The following is a 24,990-nucleotide window of genomic DNA, read 5'->3' on the forward strand; positions in this document are numbered from 1 at the left end:
GATTTGCTCTGTGATAAGCCTACAGTCTCTTCGTCGCATGTTATCAGATGTATAGGGACCTATGATGCTCAGAATCAAAGAGTGTACCAAGTCCTGAATAAGTACTGGCATGTACTTCAGGCAGACAATGATCTACGGGATGTGATAACCACACGAGGTTATCACACATAGGAGAGGAAAAAATTTGGTTCATAGTCTCTATCAGTCAGAGCCAAAAAAGATCACTTGGCTCAAATCAAATGTGGTGGGCACATACCCATGTGGTAGGTGCACTTTTTGTTATTTTCTTAAGAAAACAATGGTGTTTGCCAACCCTCTGGATAACAGGCAATACGAAATCAGAGAGTTTATTAATTGTCAGACTGTAGGCATTGTTTATATAGCTCAATGCCCCTGCAAGAAGATCTATGTGGGCAAGACAATTCAGGAATTTAGACGGAGAATCTGTCAACATATAGGCAGCATAAATACAAATAGGAAAAATAAGGTACAATTTCTGTTCAAATATTTAACCCTCTAGCGCTGCAAAATCCTGGACACAAGTGAGCAAAAAGTCCACACAGTAAAGTAGAAGAAAAATGGATTGCGCTGCAGGAGAGTATGCTAAAAATAATCAAAGTCCCAAAGTTATTTGTATTTTCTTCCTATGTAAATCTTCGGTCAAATGGATTCATCCATATACATCAAACACAAACTGGAATGTGGAATTCTGAAATAAAATAGAGACCGCACAATGGTGTAGTAACTTCTGAAAGAGTGCAACCTGAACACAGGTTATACTCACAAAACTCAGATGGTAATAAGCGTAAAGGACTGGCTCAGCGCTGTCATGGACCCAGGAGCTGCACACCTCAGATGCCGTTCACCAGACCAGACGGACGGACGGACAGGATCTTTAGCCGTTTACACAAGCACAAGCCGGATCTCCAAGTGAAAACCACTTAGGCAAGATGTCAAACTTTACACTCTTCAAAGTCTCGGAAGAAAGATATCAACCAATGGTGAAGTACATACCACAATGTTGAATAAAAAGGATTTATTATACTCACCGGTGAGTATAATAAATCCTTTTTATTCAACATTGTGGTATGTACCTCACCATTGGTTGATATCTTTCTTCCGAGACTTTGAAGAGTGTAAAGTTTGACATCTTGCCTAAGTGGTTTTCACTTGGAGATCCGGCTTGTGCTTGTGTAAACGGCTAAAGATCCTGTCTGTCCGTCTGGTCTGGTGAACGGCATCTGAGGTGTGCAGCTCCTGGGTCCATGACAGCGCTGAGCCAGTCCTTTACGCTTATTACCATCTGAGTTTTGTGAGTATAACCTGTGTTCAGGTTGCACTCTTTCAGAAGTTACTACACCATTGTGCGGTCTCTATTTTATTTCAGAATTCCACATTCCAGTTTGTGTTTGATGTATATGGATGAATCCATTTGACCGAAGATTTACATAGGAAGAAAATACAAATAACTTTGAGACTTGGATTATTTTTAGCATACTCTCCTGCAGCGCAATCCATTTTTCTTCTAGCATAAATACAAAAGCTGATACACCTATATCGAGACATGTGAGACAATGTCACTCAGGAGATCCCAAATGTCTCTCTTTTTGGGGCATTTGTAAGAAATCACTTGGGGTAAGAAAAGAAAATCATGACAGACTGCTACTTCAAGAAGAAACCAAGTGAATCTATAGGCTGGATAGCCTTAGTCCCAATGGCCTCAATGAAGGCTTTACTATTTCTTCATTTTTGTAGGTTTTTGTTGATGGTTTTATTTATAATGATAGTATCAGTCCAATAAAGTTTTGGGTGAGCCATAATTAAGCCATTGTCTTTGTAGTTAAATTTATATAAGACACACACACGCAATACCATCTATTCACCTACTAGAATTTTTGACTTGTGCAAATATGATAGCATATTGGGCACTGTGTACACGGTGCATGATTATTGTGTACATAATACATTATTATTGTCACATATTTTCATTTTACTAAAATACACGATTTGTATAATACATTAATGTATTTAATATATATAACACATAATTTCTGATATTTAATTTGTGTATTTATTCATTATTTCTATGATACACTATGTTTATCTAAAGGTGGCATATATGAGGTTTAGATACATTCACACTATTATGTTTTTTTTGTCTATAGGGGGTACAGGAGATGGGTATTAGCAGTATTAGTATCACTTTATTGAATTATTCTATATGCAATATGCATTTATAATATATATATGTATATGGAATGTATAAAAGAAGAGTCAATTCTAATTTATATTTATAATCATATTTATTTTCATTTTTATTCATATATTTATTCATTGGGTCACATTTATAATTTATAATATACATATGATCTGTATGACGCCATTATAGATCTATCTAATAGAGTCAAGACCTTATAAAAGGGCATTTTGGTACTAATTCCCCACAATCAAGCCAGAATAGCAAATAGCAGTTGTTGATCAACATGGCCTGCTTTTTTTCTAAGTTTGTGCGCGCGCGTGCAGTGGAGCAGCGATGGTGGTGGGTTTTCAAAGTCCCGACGCACAGCTGGATCGCGCAGGACATTCGACTACCCATTCGCCCTTTCTATCTTAGTTGAAGCGCAGACTCAGTGCAGGCTCTTTCTTTTCACAGGTCTTCTAAGTCTTGGCACAACATGTTCAAGCACAGGACGCCATTCAAGGATCGCCCACATGCCCTGCAATTGGTCAGGTGGTAAGTGAGGAGCAGTGAATTACAGACACCATTGGAGGGACCAGTAGGAGGGATATAGAGTGACGTACAGTACAGACCAAAAGTTTGGACACACCTTCTCATTCAAAGAGTTTTCTTTATTTTCATGACTATGAAGGCATCAAAACTATGAATTAACACATGTGGAATTATATACATAACAAACAAGTGTGAAACAACTGAAAATATGTCATATTCTAGGTTCTTCAAAGTAGCCACCTTTTGCTTGGATTACTGCTTTGCACACTCTTGGCATTCTCTTGATGAGTTTCAAGAGGTAGTCCCCTGAAATGGTCTTCCAACAGTCTTGAAGGAGTTCCCAGAGATGCTTAGCACTTGTTGGCCCTTTTGCCTTCACTCTGCGGTCCAGCTCACCCCAAACCACTTACAAATGTAGCGCAGGTAATGTCGCTGCTGTCACCAGCGGCTAACGTCATACAGGAGATGTAGCGCAGGTAATGTCGCTGCTGTCACCAGCGGCTAACGTCATACAGGAGATGTAGCGCAGGTAATGTCGCTGCTGTCACCAGTGGCTAATGTTATACAGGAGATGTAGAGCAGGTAATGTCGCTGCTGTCACTTGAAGCTAACGGTATACAGAAGATGTAGCGCAGGTAATGTCACTGCTGTCACCAGCGGCTAACGTCGTACAGGAGATGTAGCGCAGGTAATGTCGCTGCTGTCACCAGCGGCTGACGTTATACAGGAGATGTAGCGCAGGAAATGTCGCAGCTGTCACCAGCGGCTAACGTTATACTGGAGATGTAGTGCAGGTAATGTCGCTGCAATCACCAGCGGCTGACGTTATACAGGAGATGTAGCGCAGGTAATGTCGCAGCTGTCACCAGCGGCTAATGTTATACAGGAGATGTAGCGCAGGTAATGTCGCTGCTGTCACCAGTGGCTAACATTATACAGGAGATGTAACGCAGGTAATGTCGCTGCTGTCACCAGTGGCTAATGTTATACAGGAGATGTAGAGCAGGTAATGTCGCTGCTGTCACTTGAAGCTAACGTTATACAGAAGATGTAGCGCAGGTAATGTCGCTGCTGTCACCAGCGGCTAACGTTACACAGGAGATGTAGTGCAGGTAATGTCGCTGCAATCACCAGCGGCTGACGTTATACAGGAGATGTAGCGCAGGAAATGTCGCAGCTGTCACCAGCGGCTAACGTTACACAGGAGATGTAGTGCAGGTAATGTCGCTGCAATCACCAGCGGCTGACGTTATACAGGAGATGTAGCGCAGGTAATGTCGCAGCTGTCACCAGCGGCTAATGTTATACAGGAGATGTAGCGCAGGTAATGTCGCTGCTGTCACCAGTGGCTAACGTTATACAGGAGATGTAACGCAGGTAATGTCGCTGCTGTCACCAGTGGCTAACGTCGTACAGGAGATGTAGCGCAGGTAATGTCGCTGCTGTCACCAGCATCTAACGTTATACAGGAGATGTAGCGCAGGTAATGTCGCTGCTATCACCAGCGGCTGACGTTATACAGGAGATGTAGCGCAGGTAATGTCGCAGCTGTCACCAGCGGCTAACGTTATACAGGAGATGTAGCGCAGGTAATGTCGCTGCTGTCACCAGCGGCTAACGTTATACAGGAGATGTAGCGCAGGTAATGTCGCTGCTATCACCAGCGGCTGACGTTATACAGGAGATGTAGCGCAGGTAATGTCGCAGCTGTCACCAGCGGCTGACGTTATACAGGAGATGTAGCGCAGGTAATGTTGCTGCAATCACCAGCGGCTGACGTTATACAGGAGATGTAGCGCAGGTAATGTCGCAGCTGTCACCAGCGGCTAATGTTATACAGGAGATGTAGCGCAGGTAATGTCGCTGCTGTCAACTGCAGCCAACGTTATAAAGGAGATGTAGCGCAGGTAATGTCGCTGCTGTCACCAGCGGCTAACGTTATACAGGAGATGTAGCGCAGGTAATGTCACTGTCCGCAGCATCTACAGAAAAAGTGCACTGGATGTCACAGATATTTTTGGGATGCACAAACGTTATGCAGGAGATGTAGAGCAGGTAATGTAACTGTCCGCAGCGGACACCATCTACGGAAAAAGTACACTGGATGTCACAGATATTTTTAGTATGCGTACACGTTATACAGGAAATGTAGCGCAGGTAATGTAACTGTTCGCAGCGTATACCGTCTACGGAAAAAGTACACTGGACGTCACAGCTATTTTTAGTATGCGCACACGTTACACAGGAGATGTAGCGCAGATAATGTCGCTGTCCGCAGCGTCTACGGAAAAAGTACACTGGGTGTCACAGATATTTTTAGTATGCTCACACTTTATACAGGAGATGTAGCGCAGGTAATGTTAACTGTCCACAGCAGACACCATCTATGGAAAAAGTACACTGGATGTCACAGATATTTTTAGGCTGCGCACACGTTACACAGGAGATGTAGAGCAGATAATGTCGCTGTCTGCAGCGGCCAAACAATTGCAAGCTATTTAGCGCAGGTTGCGCTAAAAATATATATTGCTGACAGATACAACAATAGTCCTTAAAAGGACTTTTGGGTCTCTAACACCAACCCTGCCTAACAAAAAAATAAAATTCAATTGAATCAATTCCCTATACTATCTGTCCTTCTACAGCACAGCTCTCCCTGACTAAGACTGAGCCGAACCACGTGTCATCGGGTGCTTTATAGCAGCCGATGACGTGTTCCTGACAGCCAATCATTGTAATGCCAGTAACCAACATGGATACGACATTACAGTGAGTGGCAGTACTTACTTGCTCGTTTATTGGCTGCGTAGCAACCAACAAACGTGCGGGGAGTCTCGAGCATCGCGCTCGAGCACACACGGTATTCGGCCGAACACCGCGATGTGCCGAGCATCGCCATACTCGAGCCGAACTGTTGTTCGGCCGAGCATGCTTGATCAACACTATACAACAACAATTCATAAAACTACTCAGTTTACAGTTGTTAAATTGGTGACAATTGTTAAATTATACAGAGTTAAATAATGCATTCAAGTTGTTATACCGCAAGTAAATATTATTTTACTCTGTTAGATTTTGCAAAACATATGTTTTATTTGAAATCATCTAAAAAATGGTTATGTGTCTGAATATTGTATTACATATTTCTTATGGTGCCCCCAGTGATCATTTTGAAGAACATCCACCTACCGTAAGTGTCCAGTGCTCAGTAGCTCAGTTAGACCTGGGTCATCTTGTAACAGCGGACAGCAAAGACTTACATAAATCAAATGGATTCTAACACAGAGTAGAAAACTTTTGCCTATATGAAAAATATAACCCAATGTGCTGCCAATAACACCGATCTAATACCCACCAAATAAAATTCTCAAAAGTGATCTACCAAATGGGACATAACATTCATTGTTATCCCAAGGACATTGATTACAGGTATATACATTTAATCAGTCCTATCCTTGTGGACATATACCCATAACTACCAATATTCAAGACGATTAGAATTTAAACACTAATTTTGATAGTGATTTGAAGTTAAATTTTCACATTTTGTTGGGGTATTTCTTCCATTTTTGCTCTTCTGATGTCAGGATGTCAGCTGCCATTCTGTGTGATCTACCATTGTCATTAAAACTCTCCAGGCCAACTCCCCTAAGATAATATATGACTATTGCATAGGTTCTTAGTGCTCTATCTTTCCGCCTGAAGATGAGCTCCCTGCTCAGAGCTGTGACTAGATGCCACGTAACTAATGGGGTTAAAATTGTGAAGTTTACTCAATGCTAAACCAGCACCGTGGCCCCTTCTTACTAAGCGTCTGGGGTGTCCGACAGGTTGCAATCAATACATCTTAATATGATGGCATACGCTTGCATTTTTTTAAAATCAATTTATGAGATGCATCCTGTCATGGCAAGTCAACATGAAGGCCAAAAACATTTGTATATAGTGTATACAGTAGATTAAACATTGGTCTCCCTCTTCTCATATACTGTTATATTGATGTAGTTAAAAATTACTGCTGCATGTATAACTATATTAGTGTTAACCATAATTTAATCTTGTTTGCCTTCAGATGGGTGTTCTTGTATGAGAAAGGCTACCAAGCTGTAGATGACATCATAAGCTCTGTCTCTGTAAAAATGAAAGGCATAGCTATTACCAATGTTTCTAACATGGGTACAGAAATCTGGGATGTTGCCGACTATGTTTTTCCTCCGCAGGTAAAATATGCTTTTTTTTGTTATTTACTTCTATACTACATGACAAATTTGAAGTAAACTTTAACCAAACCATAATGAAAAAACAGCTTCATAGATGAAACCTACTCTTCACCCATAAGGTTTATCTATTGTGTGCTGATACTGCTCCTTAGAATGAATTCAGTGATGAGCTCATATGCCTTAGAGCTCATGCACACGACCGTATTTTCTTCCCGTGTCCGTTCCACAAGTCTGTTCCAGAAAAATATAGGGCTAATTGGACTAGGTCAATAGGGTAGCCAAAAAAGATAAACAGATTTCAAAAGGTATATCCATATAAACGCTCAATATTATATTAATCGAAAATATCCCAAATATATCATATAGACATTCTGACTCCTGACGAAGCTGTATAGCGAAACGCGCATCGAGCGTTTCTGCCACATGGCGCATAATTGGGACCATCGCCAATATGGATATCTATATGATTTATTGAATTTATACTGCTTGTATATTCTATATTGTGATTTTTGCCCATGCAATTATGCTATTTCTGTGGGGCCTCCTGTTGATGCAGCGCAATCCATATGATATATTTGGGATATTTTTGATTAATATAATATTGAGTGGTTATACGGATATACCTTTTGAAATCTGTTTATCTTTATTGGCTACCCTATTGACCTAGTCCCATTAGCCCTGTTTGGGCTTCATCTTTTACGGTGTCATTATTTAATAATAAACTTTATATTTTATTGATATATATTTTTTCTTTGTAATTTTTTGGGGGGGTTATTGGTGGTACTAAATGTTTTTTTTAATCTAATTTGGCTAAACCCATCTTTGAATTTTGTGTATTGATTGTTGAGGTTTGATTGGTTTGATTGGTTGTTCCAGAATAAAATAGAACATGTCCTATTCTTGTCTGTTTTGCAGTCAAGAACAGGCTTTGTTACAATGGATGCAACACAGAGATCACACGGATTTCATCCTTTTTTTTGCGGATCCATGTTTTGCGTACCGCAAAATACATATGGCCGTGTGCATGAGCACTTAATGACCTCTAAATATCACTTTATGAAGTGTCAAAACAGATAGTGTAAAGAACATTGTAAAATATTTCTACAACTGTTGAATGACTGGCCAACAGCCCAATGACATGAATTAGTTCAGAAGTTAAAGTGGTTCACCAGTTTCATAATAAAATAGTTTTAGCTGCCCAGAGTATCCCAAACATTGCCTATTTTGCCCCATACACCTGTTTTTCATGTCAGAACCTTCCTTAACCTTTTCTCAGAATCACTACATTCTGGCAGGATGTTTACATGCATAACTTCCTGTTTTCATCAGCTTTCTGTGGGGTTTCTAAGCAAACCCAGCATGCTTTGCTCTGTAATGTTTCTCATGGCTTTCTGCACCTGCCACACTGCTGCCTCTGTAGAAATCACATCCCCTAAACCTCTCCTCTCCATGTTAGCTAGGCGGAGCAAGCCCTGTGAAACATTACAGACAAAGAATGCTTTGTTTATTTAGCAAACCCAGCAGGAAGTTCTTCATGTAAACATCCTACTAGAATGCAGTGATGCCAATAAAAGAGGAAGTAAAAACAAGTATATGATGCAAAATATGGAAAATTTTATATGACACTGGAAAACCCCTTAATGACAAAACTGTTATATATAATATACTGTTAATATTGTCTATATTTTTACTATATATATATATATATATATATATATATATAAAGAAATAGCAGCACCGGGAGAAAGAAAAAAGAAAATGGGATAAAGCTTACCCAGTATAAAAAGACCAAAAAACGGGCAGCACTCCAAGATAAAGGTGAAAATATGCAAGGCTTTATTCACCCATGTGACAAGGCAACGTTTCAGCTCAGTATGAGCCTTTCTCGAGCAAAGTTTGCTTGATGATATTTTCACCTTTATCTTGGAGTGCTTTGGTCTTTATATATATATGTACCGTATATATATATATATATATATATATATATATTAAGGAATAACAGTTCATGTGCTGTTAAAAAACAAAACAAAAAAACACATCACTGAATTCCACATAGCTTTTTATATCCTGTTCAGCTGCAGTAGCTTAACTAGAAATAATTGAGTGAGGACTAATTTATAATGATTCCTTTGAACTCAGTGATTGACTATAAACTGGCGTTGACTGCTTTCCCTCTAGTCGCAGCTGAGGGGACTCATATTTTCACTGTTCATTGAAATCTATGGGAGCTATGGAAACTGTGAAAACTTATTCTATAGAGTTTAGTAGGGAGAGCCAAGCATAAACCTGGTCACCTATATAGTTAGATTCTAGCTGGATACAGTTACTGCTGGCCACCTCACTTGGTGCAGTGAAGTGATGGGGTCAGCTATTACAGTTTGAATTCAGGGAGATAAAAAGTAAAACAAATTATATTTTTATTGTCCTTAAGATGAAAACTGTCTTTGTCCTAAAGCGGTTAAAGCAGCCCTCTGATTAAAAAAACCCAAACATATTAACGAGGTAACACACAGCACTTACATAGTACTTTCTTTGTCATATTTTCAGCTGCAGGTCTGCCAATTCTCAGGCTCCTCTTCTGACATCCAAGGTGGGCATGCCGCTGTTTACTCACTGTGCATTTAGTAGTCCAAAGCACTTCCTGCTGCCCTCAGATGGCCAGCACTGCTAATTTGAGCAGCACTGGCAAATCCAAAAGCAGGGCTGGACAAGCAGGAAGTGTCTTGGACTACCGATGCCCAGTGCGCATCAGGTACTCTAAAAAGCAGAAGATGAATTGAATCAGCAGATCTGCAGCTGAAAAGATGAACAGGGGGACACCATGTAAGTTTTGTATCCACTCCCCGGTCAATGTGAATTTTATTCTTAATGTGATAGGTCGTTTTAAGATTGTTAATTTAATTTTACATTCCAGAGTCACATCATTAGGGGATGCCACTTATCTATAATGTTTTGGAATATCTTTATATTCTAATACTTTATTGGCAATGTATTTAAAATGTACAGGTATCTGTTAGGGCATCACCAGGACACATTGTTATATCAGAATACAGCTAGAACACAGCAGTCTAAATGTAATACCAATAGAAATGGAAGTTAATAATAGTCATGGTAAAATATTAATCTTTATCATTTCCCATTGATACTGACATATGATCATGGCTGATCAACGATATACATGGAGCAATCATGGAAAATTTATGTGAAAGAACAGTCATAAATGTGATTGTCACACACAGTTTCTTAATTGTCAGCAGATGGTTCACATTTACAAAAGGCGATGTGCTGCGGACAAAAGATGATTTTAATGTCCGCATAAAATAGGTGATCAATGATGCTTGATCAGTGGACATTTTTATATGGGGCAATCATCAGGAATGTTCATACTAAAGTTCAAACCCCTAATTATGGGTCTTTTTAACTCAATGCAGCTTTCACGTGTTGGTTGTCCTGTAAAACAGTCAAAAACAAGCTATAAGCGTGAATACTTTTTTAGCAGTTTGAATAGATCATGCGCTGGGGTCAGGCATGAGTACAGTTTACATTCCATTTAAATTACGAATGTCTTTGAGCTACCGAAGCCTTCTGTGTTCTGCTAATGTATGTTATTCTCTGCTTTTTCCACAGGGAGACAGCTCTTTTGTTGTTATGACGAACTTCATAATTACTCCAGAGCAACAAATGGGAAACTGTAGTGAGGTATTTACAACAGATCATAGGACAGAAGGGTTGATTTCTTATTGTGGGGGCTTGGTTCTTTTTTTTGGTGAAATATGATTTTTTTTATTTTGCAGCGAGAATTTACTTTGTCTCCAGCAAGGGCCACATTCCAAATTCAGCCATACCCAGATAGAATATATGACTTTATCTTCCACTGACTTGAACTTCTGTAGGAGTAAATATTGTATGACAATCATGGTCCTTATTCAACTATGTAACTGTGTTGAGTGTCACATTATTGCGGTCATATCTCACCCCATTATTACGTGTTCCTTTGGCTGCGAATGCAACATCAAATTGGGAAACTGGATGTAGTTGTCCAAAACGATTTACGTAGTACATTAGGATTTTTGTAAGTTTTTTGCTTGGGTAGAAAGGTTTAGGGTCATCTTTTGGGGGTTCGTTGACCTCCTTTCTAGGGTAAATGTAGTATTTTGAGTTCACTACATTTCTTAATAAATGTAACAGTGATTGTGGGAATTCTTTACAATGGAAATGAGTCCTTTGGGACAGATGATAAAAATGGGGGGATAGACATTTATATTAATAGAAAGTTCTACAACACAAGATCCCTGATAAACATGATCTATCTGAATATGCCTGGGAATATGCAACTACCGTATTTAGAGCCAAATAAGGTCAGATTCTTTTCATTAAGGGTTATTGTTGCCAACTGTCCTTAGAAGAATGCACTAAATCATTTTTAAATAGTAAAAATGGATACTGTACTCAAGATGCGGACTATAGGGTAGTGGTGATGGCAGGCAAAGTCATCAGCATTTCTTATCAGTAATCTTCATGTTTTCCAGCTTCCTGATGTAGCACCTTGCAAAACTAATGATGACTGCATAGCATTATCTACTCGGCTGACCCAAGGTATGCAATGGTTGCCATACAGTATGTTTTAAGAAATACTGGTGATAGTGGTGAATATGTGGCTAAGAAATTCTTTATGTCCATATAATCATATTCACTGAATAACAGTATGTGCATTATTTATTAATTGTGTTAATTATTAATTTTGATCATTATTAATCTCTTCCATATTGTGTGTATATTCTAATGTTAATGCTACATTCTCTTCTGTGCTAAAGAAGTGCTTACATTTATGCCCCCTTTTTCTGTTAAGGCTTATTCACATCATTCCTTCACGTCTGTGTGCTGCCCACATTCTCTACGGACAGCCCATAGATCCATTGAATTGTATATGTATATTCAGACGTCTGTGCACGGCCGTACACAGCTCTCAGCGGGCCCCATAGGAAAACTTAGTATGTGCTCCCCCTGCCGCACCCAGTTTCCTATACGTATGTGGCAATCACTCTCAGGCAACGCAAAGTGCAGTGCCCTTGATTTTTTATGAATTTACTTATTTTATTACGTGGAACCAATTTTAATAAAAAAAAAAAGCAATAAAAAAGTCTCCCTCCTCAACCAGTTTATCGACTTGAATTGCAGAAAAAGTGGAACACGTACTTTATCAATATGCTGCTCATTTTGACTACCATATTTCTCAATATTTACACCAGACAACTGCCAAAAATACATCGATAAATCTCCTGCTTCCCTTCTTTTATACAGCTGTCTGCCTGCAGCCACCACTAGAGGGAGCTCAGTGCACAGGAATTTAAACAGTTACTATATACTGGAAACTAAAATAATCTCTTGGCACTGTGCTCCCCCTATTGGCGACTGCATGAAAATGCAGTGCTTTTAGATCGTGAACAGAAAGGAATTCAGAGCAGACCCCTCTCCCCTGGGCCCCATAGCAATTGTGTGGTCTGCCTCCACTGGAGGTATGCCACTGCATCTGTATTTTACCACTGTGAAAAGTGGTGATCATGCACTGCTTTGGTCTATTTTGCACCCAATCTATTATGTGCCATCCATTTGTGATCCCCTTTTCACTGATTCAATGAATAGAATAAAAAGCTTGTAAGAAAAAGAAAAAAGGTCAATCACTGTGAAGATAATAGGGCAGTGTTGGCGAACCTATGGCACGGGTGCCAGAGGAGGCACTCAGAGCCCTCTCTGTGGGCACCCGCACCCTTGAAAAAGTCTTTGGTGTACTAATATGCCTTTGATTTTTCCTGTCCTTCATCAGCGCAGTGTTTACTATGAATGGCACAGGCAGTGCATTGAATGTAGGCAGGCTATTATAGCTAAATGATACATGGAAAATATACTATATTGCTATTCAGGTTAAATTGCTGGCTTGGCACTTGGCGATAAATAAGTGGGCTTTGGGTTTCAGTTTGGGCACTCGGTCTCTAAAAGGTTCACCATCACTGTAATAGGGGGACACATCTTGAACTTGGACCTTTGCAAATGCAAAATGATTAGTGTTTGCATCCTCAATATGGTCACTGACATGTGAAAATGTCCTTAAATAGGTTCCCCAGCTTTTCTAGGTCAGCAAAAGCTGATGGGTGGGGGTCCGACACCCCTCCCCATGCTGATCAGCGGTTTGGGTGTAGTTACAGCACCTAAACTACACAGCACCAGCAACTGTGTAGTGGAGAGAGCTTGTTACTACAGCAGTGCTCCCACTAAAGTCATTTGACAGAGCTGTGTACTTCTGGAGCCAAGCTACACCCAAACAGCAGATCGGCAGGAGTGTGGGTTGTCAGACCCCTGTCAGTCAGTTAGTGGTGCTCTATACTGAGGAATCGAGATAGCTGATCATTTAGTAAGACCTAGACAATCCTTTTGAGCTGCACTTTATTGTACTGGTACTCAAAATGTTACAAAAAAAAAAAAAAAAGCCCTAGTCATCCTTTAAGTTTAAGGAAAGTATGAGTTTCTAGACAGCATTTTTTAATGGACACAATAATCTTACAAAAATCCAAAAAGGCAAATCTCAAAGGCTTTTTCAAGGAACATTTCTTTTAACATTTTTCTCTTTTTTTATTTTTTATTCTCCCAGTAAAACCCCTTTTAAGATGTTTTAGTATGAGGTCTTTTTCTATAAGTTATGAATTAATTTTCAACTTCATGTCCTGATATTGTAAAGTGCAGAACTCACCAAAAGGAGACTCCTTACACCTACTAGGTGAAATACAGGTAGTACCCCCTGGATCACTTGCAAATGCCTCTCACCCAGATAACTAGCTCACTAGCGTTTCTATTTTCCATTATTGAGATACGTCATAGGATCTCAATACCGGAATAAAATGCTTCAGTTTTGTCCCCATTCATTGTTAATGGGGACAAAACTTAACTGAACAGAATGGAATGCTCCAAAATGCATTCTGTTCTGTTTGGTTGCATTCTCATACCAGAGAGCAAACCGCAGCATGGGATGCAGAGCAAGACAGATCAGTCGTGACCCACAATGCAAGTCAATGGGGACGGATCCATTTTCTCTGACACAATAGAAAACTGATTCATCCCCCATTGACTTTCAATGGAGTTCATGACAGATCCGTCTTGGCTATGTTAAAGATAATACAACCGGATCCGTACATAACGGATGCAGATGGTTGTATTATCAGTAACGGAAGCGTTTTTGCTGAACCCTGACGGATACAGCAAAACCGCTAGTGTAAAAGTAGTCTAAGCCAGCTTTCTCTACTCTGCACTGATGAGGGGCAATCACCCCAAAAAGTTGTCTGCAGATGAGATACTGGCTTGGCTATAACCTATAATAATACAGTATAACAAATAAAGGCTTGAAATATCTCGCTTTGCATGTAATGAGTCTATCTCATATATTAGTTTCACCTTTTATGTTGCATTACTGAAATAAATTAACTTTGCACAATATTCAAATTTTTCGAGTTTCACCTGTATAATGTCTCAAAGGTCTGTTAAAATTTTGAACGTTGACTTATAGGAGAGCTACCTTCCAACAGAGGTTTTTTTTATTTTTGGAAACAATTAAGATAATGAGCAAAATCATCATTATTCTTCATAGATTGGCCAGTTTACTGTGCAAATGTATCCTCCAGAAATACAGTCAGGGCCATAAATATTGGGACATCGACACAATTCTAACATTTTTGGCTCTAAACACCACCACAATGGATTTGAAATGAAACGAACAAGATGTGCTTTAACTGCAGACTGTCAGCTTTAATTTGAGGGTATGTACATCCAACTCAGGTGAACGGTGCAGGAATTACAACAGTTTGCATTTGTGCCTCCCACTTTACAAAAGTAATGGGACAGAATAATAATAATAAATAAAACTTTCACTTTTTAATACTTGGTTGCAAATCCTTTGCTTTCAATTACAGCCTGAAGTCTGGAACGCATAGACATCACCAGACGTTGGGTTTAATCCCTGGTGATGCTCTGCCAGGCCTCTACTGCAACTGTCTTCAGTTCCTGCTTGTTCTTGGGGCATTTTCCCTTCAGTTTTGTCTTCAGCAATTGAAATGCAACTTCAATCGGATTGAGGTCAGGTGATTGACTTGGCCATTGCATAACATTCCACTTCTTTCCCTTAAAAAACTCTTTGGTTGCTTTTGCAGTATGCTTTGGGTCACTGTCCATCTGCACTGTGAAGCGCAATCCAATGAGTTCTGAAGCATTTGTATGAATATGAGCAGATAATATTGCCTGAAACACTTCAGAATTCACCCTGCTGCTTTTGCCAACAGTCACATCATCAATAAATACAAGAGAACCAGTTCCATTGGCAGCCATACATGCCCACGCCATGACACTACCACCCCCATGCTTCACTGATATGGTGGTATGCTTAGGATCATGAGCAGTTCCTTTCCTTCTCCATACTTTTCTCTTCCCATCACTCTGGTACAAGTTGATCTTGGTCTCATCTGTCCATAGGATGTTGTTCCAGAACTGTGAAGTTTTTTTTAGATGTCGTTTGGCAAATTCTAATCTGGCCTTCCTGTTTTTAAACCAATGGTTTACATCTTGAGGTGAACCCTCTGTATTTACTCTAGTGAAGTATTCTCTTGATTGTTGTGTTGACTTTGACACACATACACCTACCTCCTGGAGAGTGTTCTTGATCTGGCCAACTGTTGTGAAGGGTGTTTTCTTCACCAGGGAAAGAATTCTTTGGTCATCCACCACAGTTGTTTTCCGTGGTCATCTGGGTCTTTTGGTGTTGCTGAGCTCACCGGTGCGTTCCTTCTTTTTAAGAATGTTCCAAACAGTTGTTTTGGCCACAGCTAATGTTTTTGCTATCTCTTTGATGGGTTTGTTTTGTTTTTTCAGCCTAATGATGGCTTGCTTCACTGATAGTGACAGCTGTTTGGATCTCATTTTGAGAGTTGACAGCAACAAATTCCAAATGCAAATAGCACACTTGAAATGAACTCTGGACTCATTTTCTGCTCTAAATACCCTCAAATTAAAGCTGACAGTCTGCAGTTAAAGCACATCTTGTTTGTTTCATTTCAAATCCATTGTGGTGGTGTATAGAGCCAAAAATTTTAGAATTGTGTCGATGTCCCAATAATTATGGACCTGACTGTATATGCAGCACTGAACAGAGACAGCTGGTAATTTGACTTTTGTGCCATCTTATTTGATGTCCATTTAAAATAATAATTTGTTAGCATAGTTTGTAAATGGGGATGTTATGCTAAACTAATTACATTTATTAAGAATTTCCCAAAAACTGTACTTCCAAAAAAAGTTGAAGTTTTTTTATTTGATTCAGAAGTATCATGCAAAATGGTGCCTATGATTTTAGATATCAAATTCAGTACACAGGGCAGGGACGATGAAGGATCACATTACCCTGGGTGGGTCCCTGGCCAGTGGGCTTGTTCATATTTCCTTGTAGTCAGCCTCACAGACAATCAAGAGGGATGATACTGACTTATCTATTAGACTCTATGTGAGATCCCAAGTTGAGACGCCATTTTGTGCTCAACCACTGATATTTTGGCCACAGAGGTTGCACAATTGCACAATTCTTTCCCCAAAAAAAACTGCCGCAAAGGTTCTACAGTTAATAAGTGTACAACAGTGTATTTTTGAGCATCACCGACAGCATATATTTTGCTACAGATAAAGCACGATTGAATGTTTTTTTTAACCAAAAACCTATTGCAAAGTTTCTACTGTTAATACAGGTGAAACTTGAAAAATTTCAGTAATGCAACTTAAAAGGAGTTGCAATAATGCAACTTAAAATTAGAATATTGTGAAAAGGTTCAATATTCTAGGTTCCAAGTGTCACACTCTAGTCAGCTAATAAATCTATACCCCTGAGCAAAGGGTACCTGAGATTGTGACCACCTGTAGGTGTCTATTAAGCGTATATAACTGCATCATCTACAGGGTATATTTTGGCTACAGATGTTGCACAATTGCACCTTTTTTTTTTCTAAAAACCCACTGCAAAGCTTCTAGAGTCATTAAGTGTACAACAGCATATTTTAAGGCATCACCAGCAACTTATATTTTGCCACAGATGTTGCACAATTTTGCCATTTTTTCCAAACACTTGTAAATATTCTACATTCAGTAAGTGTATAATAGTGTATTTTTAGACATTGTGCAATTGTGACCTGTGTAACTTAGTGTTGCCACACTAAGTTACACAGGTGACTCATTGTATTGCCAAGGATCTTTCAACATTTTGTAGCTTCAGCAGCATATATTTACACATCAGTGCATGAAAAATATTTCTTTTAGATTTTGACGGATTGTGGATTTATATAGAAAACATTCAACCAGAAAACCATTTTTCCAGACAAATGCAGTGAGAGTCTGTGACTTAATGTAACATTCCCTTAACTGGATGGTGTGTTCGTTGGAACTACTTGTGGGTATGTTTCTTGGCTTGCCAGTTCTCAGAGTAATAATGAACTAAATTTAACCTAGTTCCCAGATGAAATACACTAAATATCATTTATTAGGAATATGTACCGGGCTTTCTCTGTACAGTACTCTGGCTTGAATTATTTCTAAGTTTCCATCCCATAACAGTCTTGTTCTTACTTGTAGTTATGTCATGTATAGATCACATATTTTATATCAATGAACCTTTCATTTTCTTCTCACGGTTCCTTGTATACTCTGTGTGACCACTTTATGGACAGATGCCAGAAGGTGTTGTATTTCTTGACCTATTCTTTATTTTAATAACTGATCCAAGTAGGCAGAAGTTGTTTGCTAATTTTAGTACATTGCTTGAGGACGAACAGACTGGAAAAATGTATGAAACTATTTGTCAATCTATGAGAGATTGTTACCGTTTTGAAATATTTATCATGGAATACATGGAAGAAATCCAAGGCTGACACTCATATTTCTGCCACAGTTTTGCACCTCATCAAAAAATGTGCCACATGTGATTTTAACATATTCAGACAGCAGCCATTTTTTAACCAGCTATAACATACTGTAAATTGTCCTTTGAAAGTAAATTTCATTGACACATTAGTATCTTTCTGGACATTAATAATTAAACAATGAAGGTTTCGCTTCACCTATATCATCTTTCCCTTACAGCATATTCACAGAATATGCCATAAATGTCTAAGGCTACTTTCACACCTCCGGTTTAAATTCCAGCAGGCTGTTCCAGCAGAGAATTCTCCGGATCCAACGCTGCTGGATGCGGGAGAACTGTCTGCTAGCCCCATTAACCGGGTTGTTCGGGTTCAGATCTCAACCCGGACATATCCCCTTCTTCACCCAGTCCCTCTGAGATGAGCATCAGAGCATTTCATGCGCCAATGATCTCCCTTGCCCTGTGCTGTATCGCGCAGGGCAAGGGCTATTTTGCTTACATTTTTCCACCTAGCAGTGTTCTCGGTGATGTCACCGGCACAAATAGGTGGGATTTTTACAGGCTAGGGCAGCGCTAAAGCCCGCCCATTAGTACTGGTGACAACACCAGTCTCACTGCTAGGTGGAAGCCTCCACCTAGCAGAGAGCTGGTGTGTCACCAGATCTGCAGAAAAAGCCCTTGCCCTGTGCGATTTAGCACAGGGCAAGGGAGAGCATTGGAGCATGAAATGATCCGATACTCATTTCAGAGGGGCTGAGTGGGGTAAGAAAGGGATATGACCGGGTTCAGCTCTGAACTTGGAGAACCCCTTTAAGTATAATGGGGTCTGGTAGAGATTTATATGCATTCTGGCAGACAAGTGGAAAACCAGCCGGTTTGTGTCCGGCCAATCCTCTGCTTGTCTGTCTGAACAGCCATGCCAGAGGTATTAAATTTGCCTAATAGGGACTTTTCCCTGCTCTAGCACCTGCACCTATCTCCTGAATGTGGGTGCCTTTTAAATGGGTTTTCCGAGAGTACAGTACTGATGACCTATCCTTCCGGCACTCTGTTGATAAGCAGTTTGAAGAGGCCGCAGAGCTTCGGTGAGCACCACGGCCTCTTCCTAGCCCAGTAGCATTATGTTCATCAGTCACATGGCCTTTGTGCAGCTCATGGCCATTGAAGTGAATTGGCCTGGGTAGGGCAATACCAAGCAGATCTACTATACCAGTGCTGGCGAACCTATGGCACGGGTGCCAGAGGTGGCACTCAGAGCCCTCTCTGTGGGCACCCACACCCTGGAAAAAAATCTATGGTTTACCAATAGGTCTACCTTTCCTGCCATTCATCAGAGCAAGGCGCACTATGAATGGCACAGGCAGGGCACTGAATGTAGGCAGGCTATTATAGCTAAATGATAAAATACAGGGAAGACATACTATATTGGACTGTAGGATTCAGGTTAACTTGTCATGTTGGCACTTTCCAATAAATAAGTGGGTTTTGGGTTGCAGTTTAGGCACTCGGTCTCTAAAAGGTTCACCATCACTGTACTATACAGTGTGCGGCGCCGTGCTTGATATGCTGTGAGCAGCGTTCACCAGAATGCCGGTCCTCTTCAAACAGTTGATCAGTGGCAGTTCTGGTTGTGGAACCCCCACCAATCTGACAAACTGCTTTACTACATCTGTAATGCATGAGTTAAGCAAAATATCAATAGAAACACGTTTAAGAAATCTTATTATAACCAACTGTATTATATATTTATTTTTTTGCCAGATTAAAACATTATGGTTTAAGAGTACAGTTTGACATGATCATTATGTTGACATTTAAACATGAGAACATTCTTAAAGTACTGTAAAATACTATAGGAAAGGGGGGCTTCACATAGTCCTTTTTGAGCAGGATAACCAAGCTTAATTTGGGCTACCAATGACTTAATTTTGGACACACACACTCTTGAATACAAGTAGGTACTCTACCAGATAATAGCTTAGGTTAGGAAGGTTGTGATGTAGAAAGTAATTGGGAAAAGCACAGTTTCCTCCAGGTGTCACAGTTCTACTACCTGGTAAATGCGTAAAGAGAAATGAATCTAAGAGATATATGTAAAACGTTGACTAGTTTATAAATTAAACCATAAATTATTCTTATGTATAGATTACAATACAAAAAAAAAAATACAGTGGGATGCGAAAGTTTGGGCAACCTTGTTAATCGTCATGATTTTCCTGTATAAATTGTTGGTTGTTACGATAAAAAATGTCAGTTAAATATATCATATAGGAGACACACACAGTGATATTTAAAGGGTTTCTATCACTTGGTATGACATAATTAGCTGTCAGACACTAGCGATCTGCTAGTGTCTGCTCTGGCCAACCACCCTAATATAATCACTTGTGGGGCAGCGGTTTTGCTAAAAAACTAACTTTTATAAATATGCTAATGAGCCTCTAGGTGCTATGTGGGCGTCATTAGCACCTAGAGGCTCCGTCTACCTTCATACACAGCCGCCGCCCAGCGCGTCCCTCCAGCCCGCCCATGTCCTCCTCCGTGTGACGCAGCGGACGAGTTCTCGCGCATGCGCCGTGCGCGGCTGTATTCGGCGCATTTGAGATCTCAGCTCGGAGCGGTCAGACATTCAATGCGCATGCGCCGAATACAGCCGCGCATGCGCATTGAATGTCTGACCGCTCCGAGCTGAGATCTCAAATGCGCCGAATACAGCCGCGCACGGCGCATGCGCGAGAACTCGTCCGCTGCGTCACACGGAGGAGGACATGGGCGGGCTGGAGGGACGCGCTGGGCGGCGGCTGTGTATGAAGGTAGACGGAGCCTCTAGGTGCTAATGACGCCCACATAGCACCTAGAGGCTCATTAGCATATTTATAAAAGTTAGTTTTTTAGCAAAACCGCTGCCCCACAAGCGATTATAGTAGGATGGTTGGCCAGAGCAGACACTAGCAGATCGCTAGTGTCTGACAGCTAATTATGTCATACGAAGTGATAGAAACCCTTTAAGAAGAGAAATGAAGTTTATTGGATTTACAGAAAGTGTGCTATAATTGTTTAAACTAAATTTGGCAGGTGCATAAATATGGGCACTGTTGTCATTTTATTGATTCCAAAACCTTTAGAACTAATTATTGGAACTCAAATTGGCTTGGTAAGCTCAGTGTCCCCTGACCTACATACACAGGTGAATCCAATTATGAGAAAGAGTATTTAAGGGGGTCAAGTTTCCCTCCTCTTTTAATTTTCTCTGAAGAGTAGCAACATGGGGGTCTCAAATGACCTGAAGACAAAGATTGTTCACCATCATGGTTTAGGGGAAGGATACAGAAAGCTGTCTCAGATATTTCACAGTTAGCAACATATTGAGGAAATGGAAGACCACAGGCTCAATTCAAGTTAAGGCTCGAAGTGGCAGACCAAGAAAAATCTCGGATAGACAGAAGCAACAAATAGTGAGAACAGTCAGAGTCAACCCACAGACCAGCACCAAAGACCTACAACATCATCTTGCTGCAGATGGAGTCACTGTGCATCGTTCAACCATTCGGCGCACTTTACACAAGGAGATGCTGTATGCGATAGTGATGCAGAGGAAGCCTTTTCTCCACCCACAGCACAAAAAGTGCTGCTTGAGGTGGGCTAAAGCACATTTGGACAAGCCAGCTTCATTTTGGAATAAGGTGCTGTGGACTGATGAAACTAAAATTGAGTTATTTGGCCATAACAAGGGGTGTTATGCATGGAGGAAAAAGAACACAGCACTCCAAGAAAAACACCTGCTACCTACAGTAAAATATGGTGGTGGTTCCATCATGCTGTGGGGCTGTGTGGCCAGTGCAGGGACTGGGAATCTTGTCAAGTTGAGGGACGCATGGATTCCACTCAGTATCAGCAGATTCTGGAGACCAATGTCCAGGAATCAGTGACAAAGCTGAAGCTGCGCCGGGGCTGGATCTTTCAACAAGACAACGACCCTAAACACTGCTCAAAATCCACTAAGGCATTTATGCAGAAGAACAAGTACAACGTTCTGGAATGGCCATCTCAGTCCCCAGACCTGAATATAATTGAAAATCTGTGGTGTGACTTAAAGAGAGCTGTCCATGCTCGGAAGCCATCAAACCTGAATGAACTAAAGATGTTTTGTAAAGAGGAATGGTCCAAAATACCTTCAACCAGAATCCAGACTCTCATTGGAACCTACAGGAAGCGTTTAGAGGCTGTAATTTCTGCAAAAGGAGGATCTACTAAATATTGATTTCATTTCTATTTTGTGGTGCCCAAATTTATGCACCTGCCTAATTTTGTTTAAACAATTATAGCACACTTTCTGTAAATCCAATAAACTTAGGCCACTTTCACACTTGCGGCAGGATGGATCCGACAGGCTGTTCACCATGTCGGATGCGTCCTGCGGCTATTTCGCCGTGCCGCCGGACCGCCGCTCCGTCCCCATTGACTATAATGGGGACAGGGGCGGAGCTCTGGCGCAGCACGGCAGTGCACAGCGAAAGCCGCCGGACTAAAAAACCTGACATGCAGTAATTTTAGTCCGACGGCCTTTCGCCGTGCACCGCCGGAGCTCCGCCCCGTCCCCATTATAGTCAATGGGGACGGAGCGGCGGTCCGGCGGCACAGCGAAATAGCCGCAGGACGGATCCGACATGGTGAACAGCCTGTCGGATCCGTCCTGCCGCAAGTGTGAAAGTACCCTTAATTTCACTTCTCAAATATCACTGTGTGTGTCTCCTATATGATATATTTAACTGACATTTTTTATCGTAACAACCAACGATTTATACAGGAAAATCATGACGATTAACAAGGTTGCCCAAACTTTCGCATCCCACTGTAGGTAATTATCAGAAAGAGACCATTTCTGTTTAATGTTTATGCACTGCAGGAGGCAGGGCCGTAGATAATTTTTTTTCCTGGGGGGGGGGGGGGGGGGGGTTCAGCTTTCTCAAATTATAAGAGTCATCATCCAGATCCACAGATATCTCCCCCCCCCCATAACAGTGTCCCTATTGTAAGACGGACCCGCCGTTCCTTATGTAAGTGACTAAGTGAGCTACTTGTACAAAGTATATGTACTACTACTATCTAATAATCTATCACTAAATTACTGGGACTGGGACTGTCAGGACTCCAGATAGTATTCACAATTACATCAGTTTTTCTTTTTCACAGACAGTGCACAAAAAACATCACATCCCCTCCATTCACTGCCTGGGCATGGGCAGTTGGGCTGCTTGGGCACTGGGCGAGTGGGCGGGCAGGCAGGCTGGCTCCCGCTCTTCAAACACTAAAACTAGGTGGCCGGCGGCAGCGTAACGTGACGTCACTCACTACGTCACGCCGCAGGCGCATGCTCCTCCCACTTTATTAATGAAGGTGGAGCAGGCACGTGACTTCGGAGTGAGTGATGTTACGTGGCCGGCCGCCGGGAGACGGAGTCACGGAGGCGGAGCACAGGAGCAGTGGGGGTGGACTGAATACACTGTCTACAGTATGTGTCTTTGTGTCATAGTTACCATCTGTGCGTTCGCTGGTCGGACACTAGTGCGGGGCTGGCAGGCGGTAGTGCAGGAGGCGGAGCACAGGGGTGTGATTAGGGTGTGCCCAGGCACACCCGGCACACCCCGTGCGCACGCCTATGCTGCCCGCCCTGCAGCCTCCATCACCTCTCTGTGTGCCGCACTGCCCGCGCCGCTATTGCAGGCAGCGGCACGCCCGGGCTGTTCTCTGGCAGGTTATCTACGCCCCTGGCAGGAGGGCACATGGTGGTACTGGTACACTGCCTGGCTTTGCTGTCATAGGGTGCCACACACAGTCCTTTTTTTAGCTTTTTTCTAGATATTAAAAACACTAGGAAACATGGTTGAGGTTGTAGAGGGGACAAGGGGGAGAGCTGCAGAACTTATTACAGTGGGATTGAACTGTCATTTTAAAAAACGTTTCACACATATTGATTTGTCAAAATTTTTGATCACTAGGAATCCAAATGCTGAGACTCCCAATGATCACTAAAACAAGGAGGCAAAAGCACTCACTTGAACTATCTTTAGCTAGCAAGCAGGGACATGACTTATCAAGACCTTCAACATGTCACCTTGACAGTTAGAAATCAATGTGGTTTTTTTGGGGGGGGAGGGGATAAAACTGGCCAAGCCCTTTAAGCCACAGTTTGTAATATTTGCTTATAATTTGTAGTATGGTACGTGAAGAATTTGTAGTAATAACTGTGCCTTCTTTTTGGAAAACTGATTACACACATTACATACATATTAAATTGTATACATTCATTATAATTTTACCATTTAACCCTTTTGTAACTTCTCCATACCTAATTTCATTTCATCATTATTTTTCATCTCTAGCTAAAACTCTGTTTTATAATAAGCGGATTACAACATTAAAGAGGTTCTCCAGGCTTTTTATAAAAAACAATCTTTCTTCTAACTTATGGAAGAAAGATCATTTAGTTAATACTTACAGGTCCCTTGCATCACCCATGCCACTGTCCCCGCTGCACTCACACAGGCTGTGGGCTCTTCTGCTTGGGTACCGACTGAATGTGAGCCCTTCTCTTCCTGTTCAGCTGCATAATAGTAAATGCAGCTGAACAGGAAAAGAAGCACACACATCCGCCCAGGAGCCGGGTGAAATAGCCTGCCTGACTGCAGCAGGGACCGTGGCATCGGCAAAGCAAGGAATCTAAGTATTAACCAAATGATCTTTCTTTCACAGGTTAGAAGAAAGATCAGTTTTTGTAAAAAAAAAAACAAAAAAAAACGGAGAGCCCCTTTAACTGTAAATTTTTTCAAATATAGATTTCTTAATACAGCACATACTACACATACTGTAGTTGCTGTTATTTACTATAAAATTTAAATATGAGAATAGCAGAAATAAATGGAATTTTGAAGTATGTTTTATTAATGTGGTAAATGTTGTTTTTGCTTTTTCATATCTTTTTGCAAACTTCACTTATAAGAAGGAGAGGACAGTGGTCCATCATCAGGTAACCTCAAACCATCCATATATAATTTGGTGGTGGTATTTTTACAGTAGTGCCAAATTAAATGTATACA

General features: G+C 41.0%; 1 protein-coding gene across 1 annotated transcript in view; it reads left to right on the forward strand.

The window, feature by feature from the left end:
• Positions 1-24,990, forward strand: part of P2RX1 (purinergic receptor P2X 1) — a 128,124-nt gene that overhangs the window by 54,230 nt on the left and 48,904 nt on the right. The window contains exons 2-4 of the mRNA XM_040424853.1: positions 6,804-6,951; positions 10,579-10,650; positions 11,481-11,547. Of these exons, the coding sequence (XP_040280787.1) occupies positions 6,804-6,951; positions 10,579-10,650; positions 11,481-11,547 (287 nt within the window). The remainder of the gene's footprint in view (positions 1-6,803; positions 6,952-10,578; positions 10,651-11,480; positions 11,548-24,990) is intronic.

Source organism: Bufo bufo, chromosome 3 (genome assembly GCF_905171765.1).
Source record: "Bufo bufo chromosome 3, aBufBuf1.1, whole genome shotgun sequence".
NCBI lineage: Eukaryota > Metazoa > Chordata > Amphibia > Anura > Bufonidae > Bufo > Bufo bufo.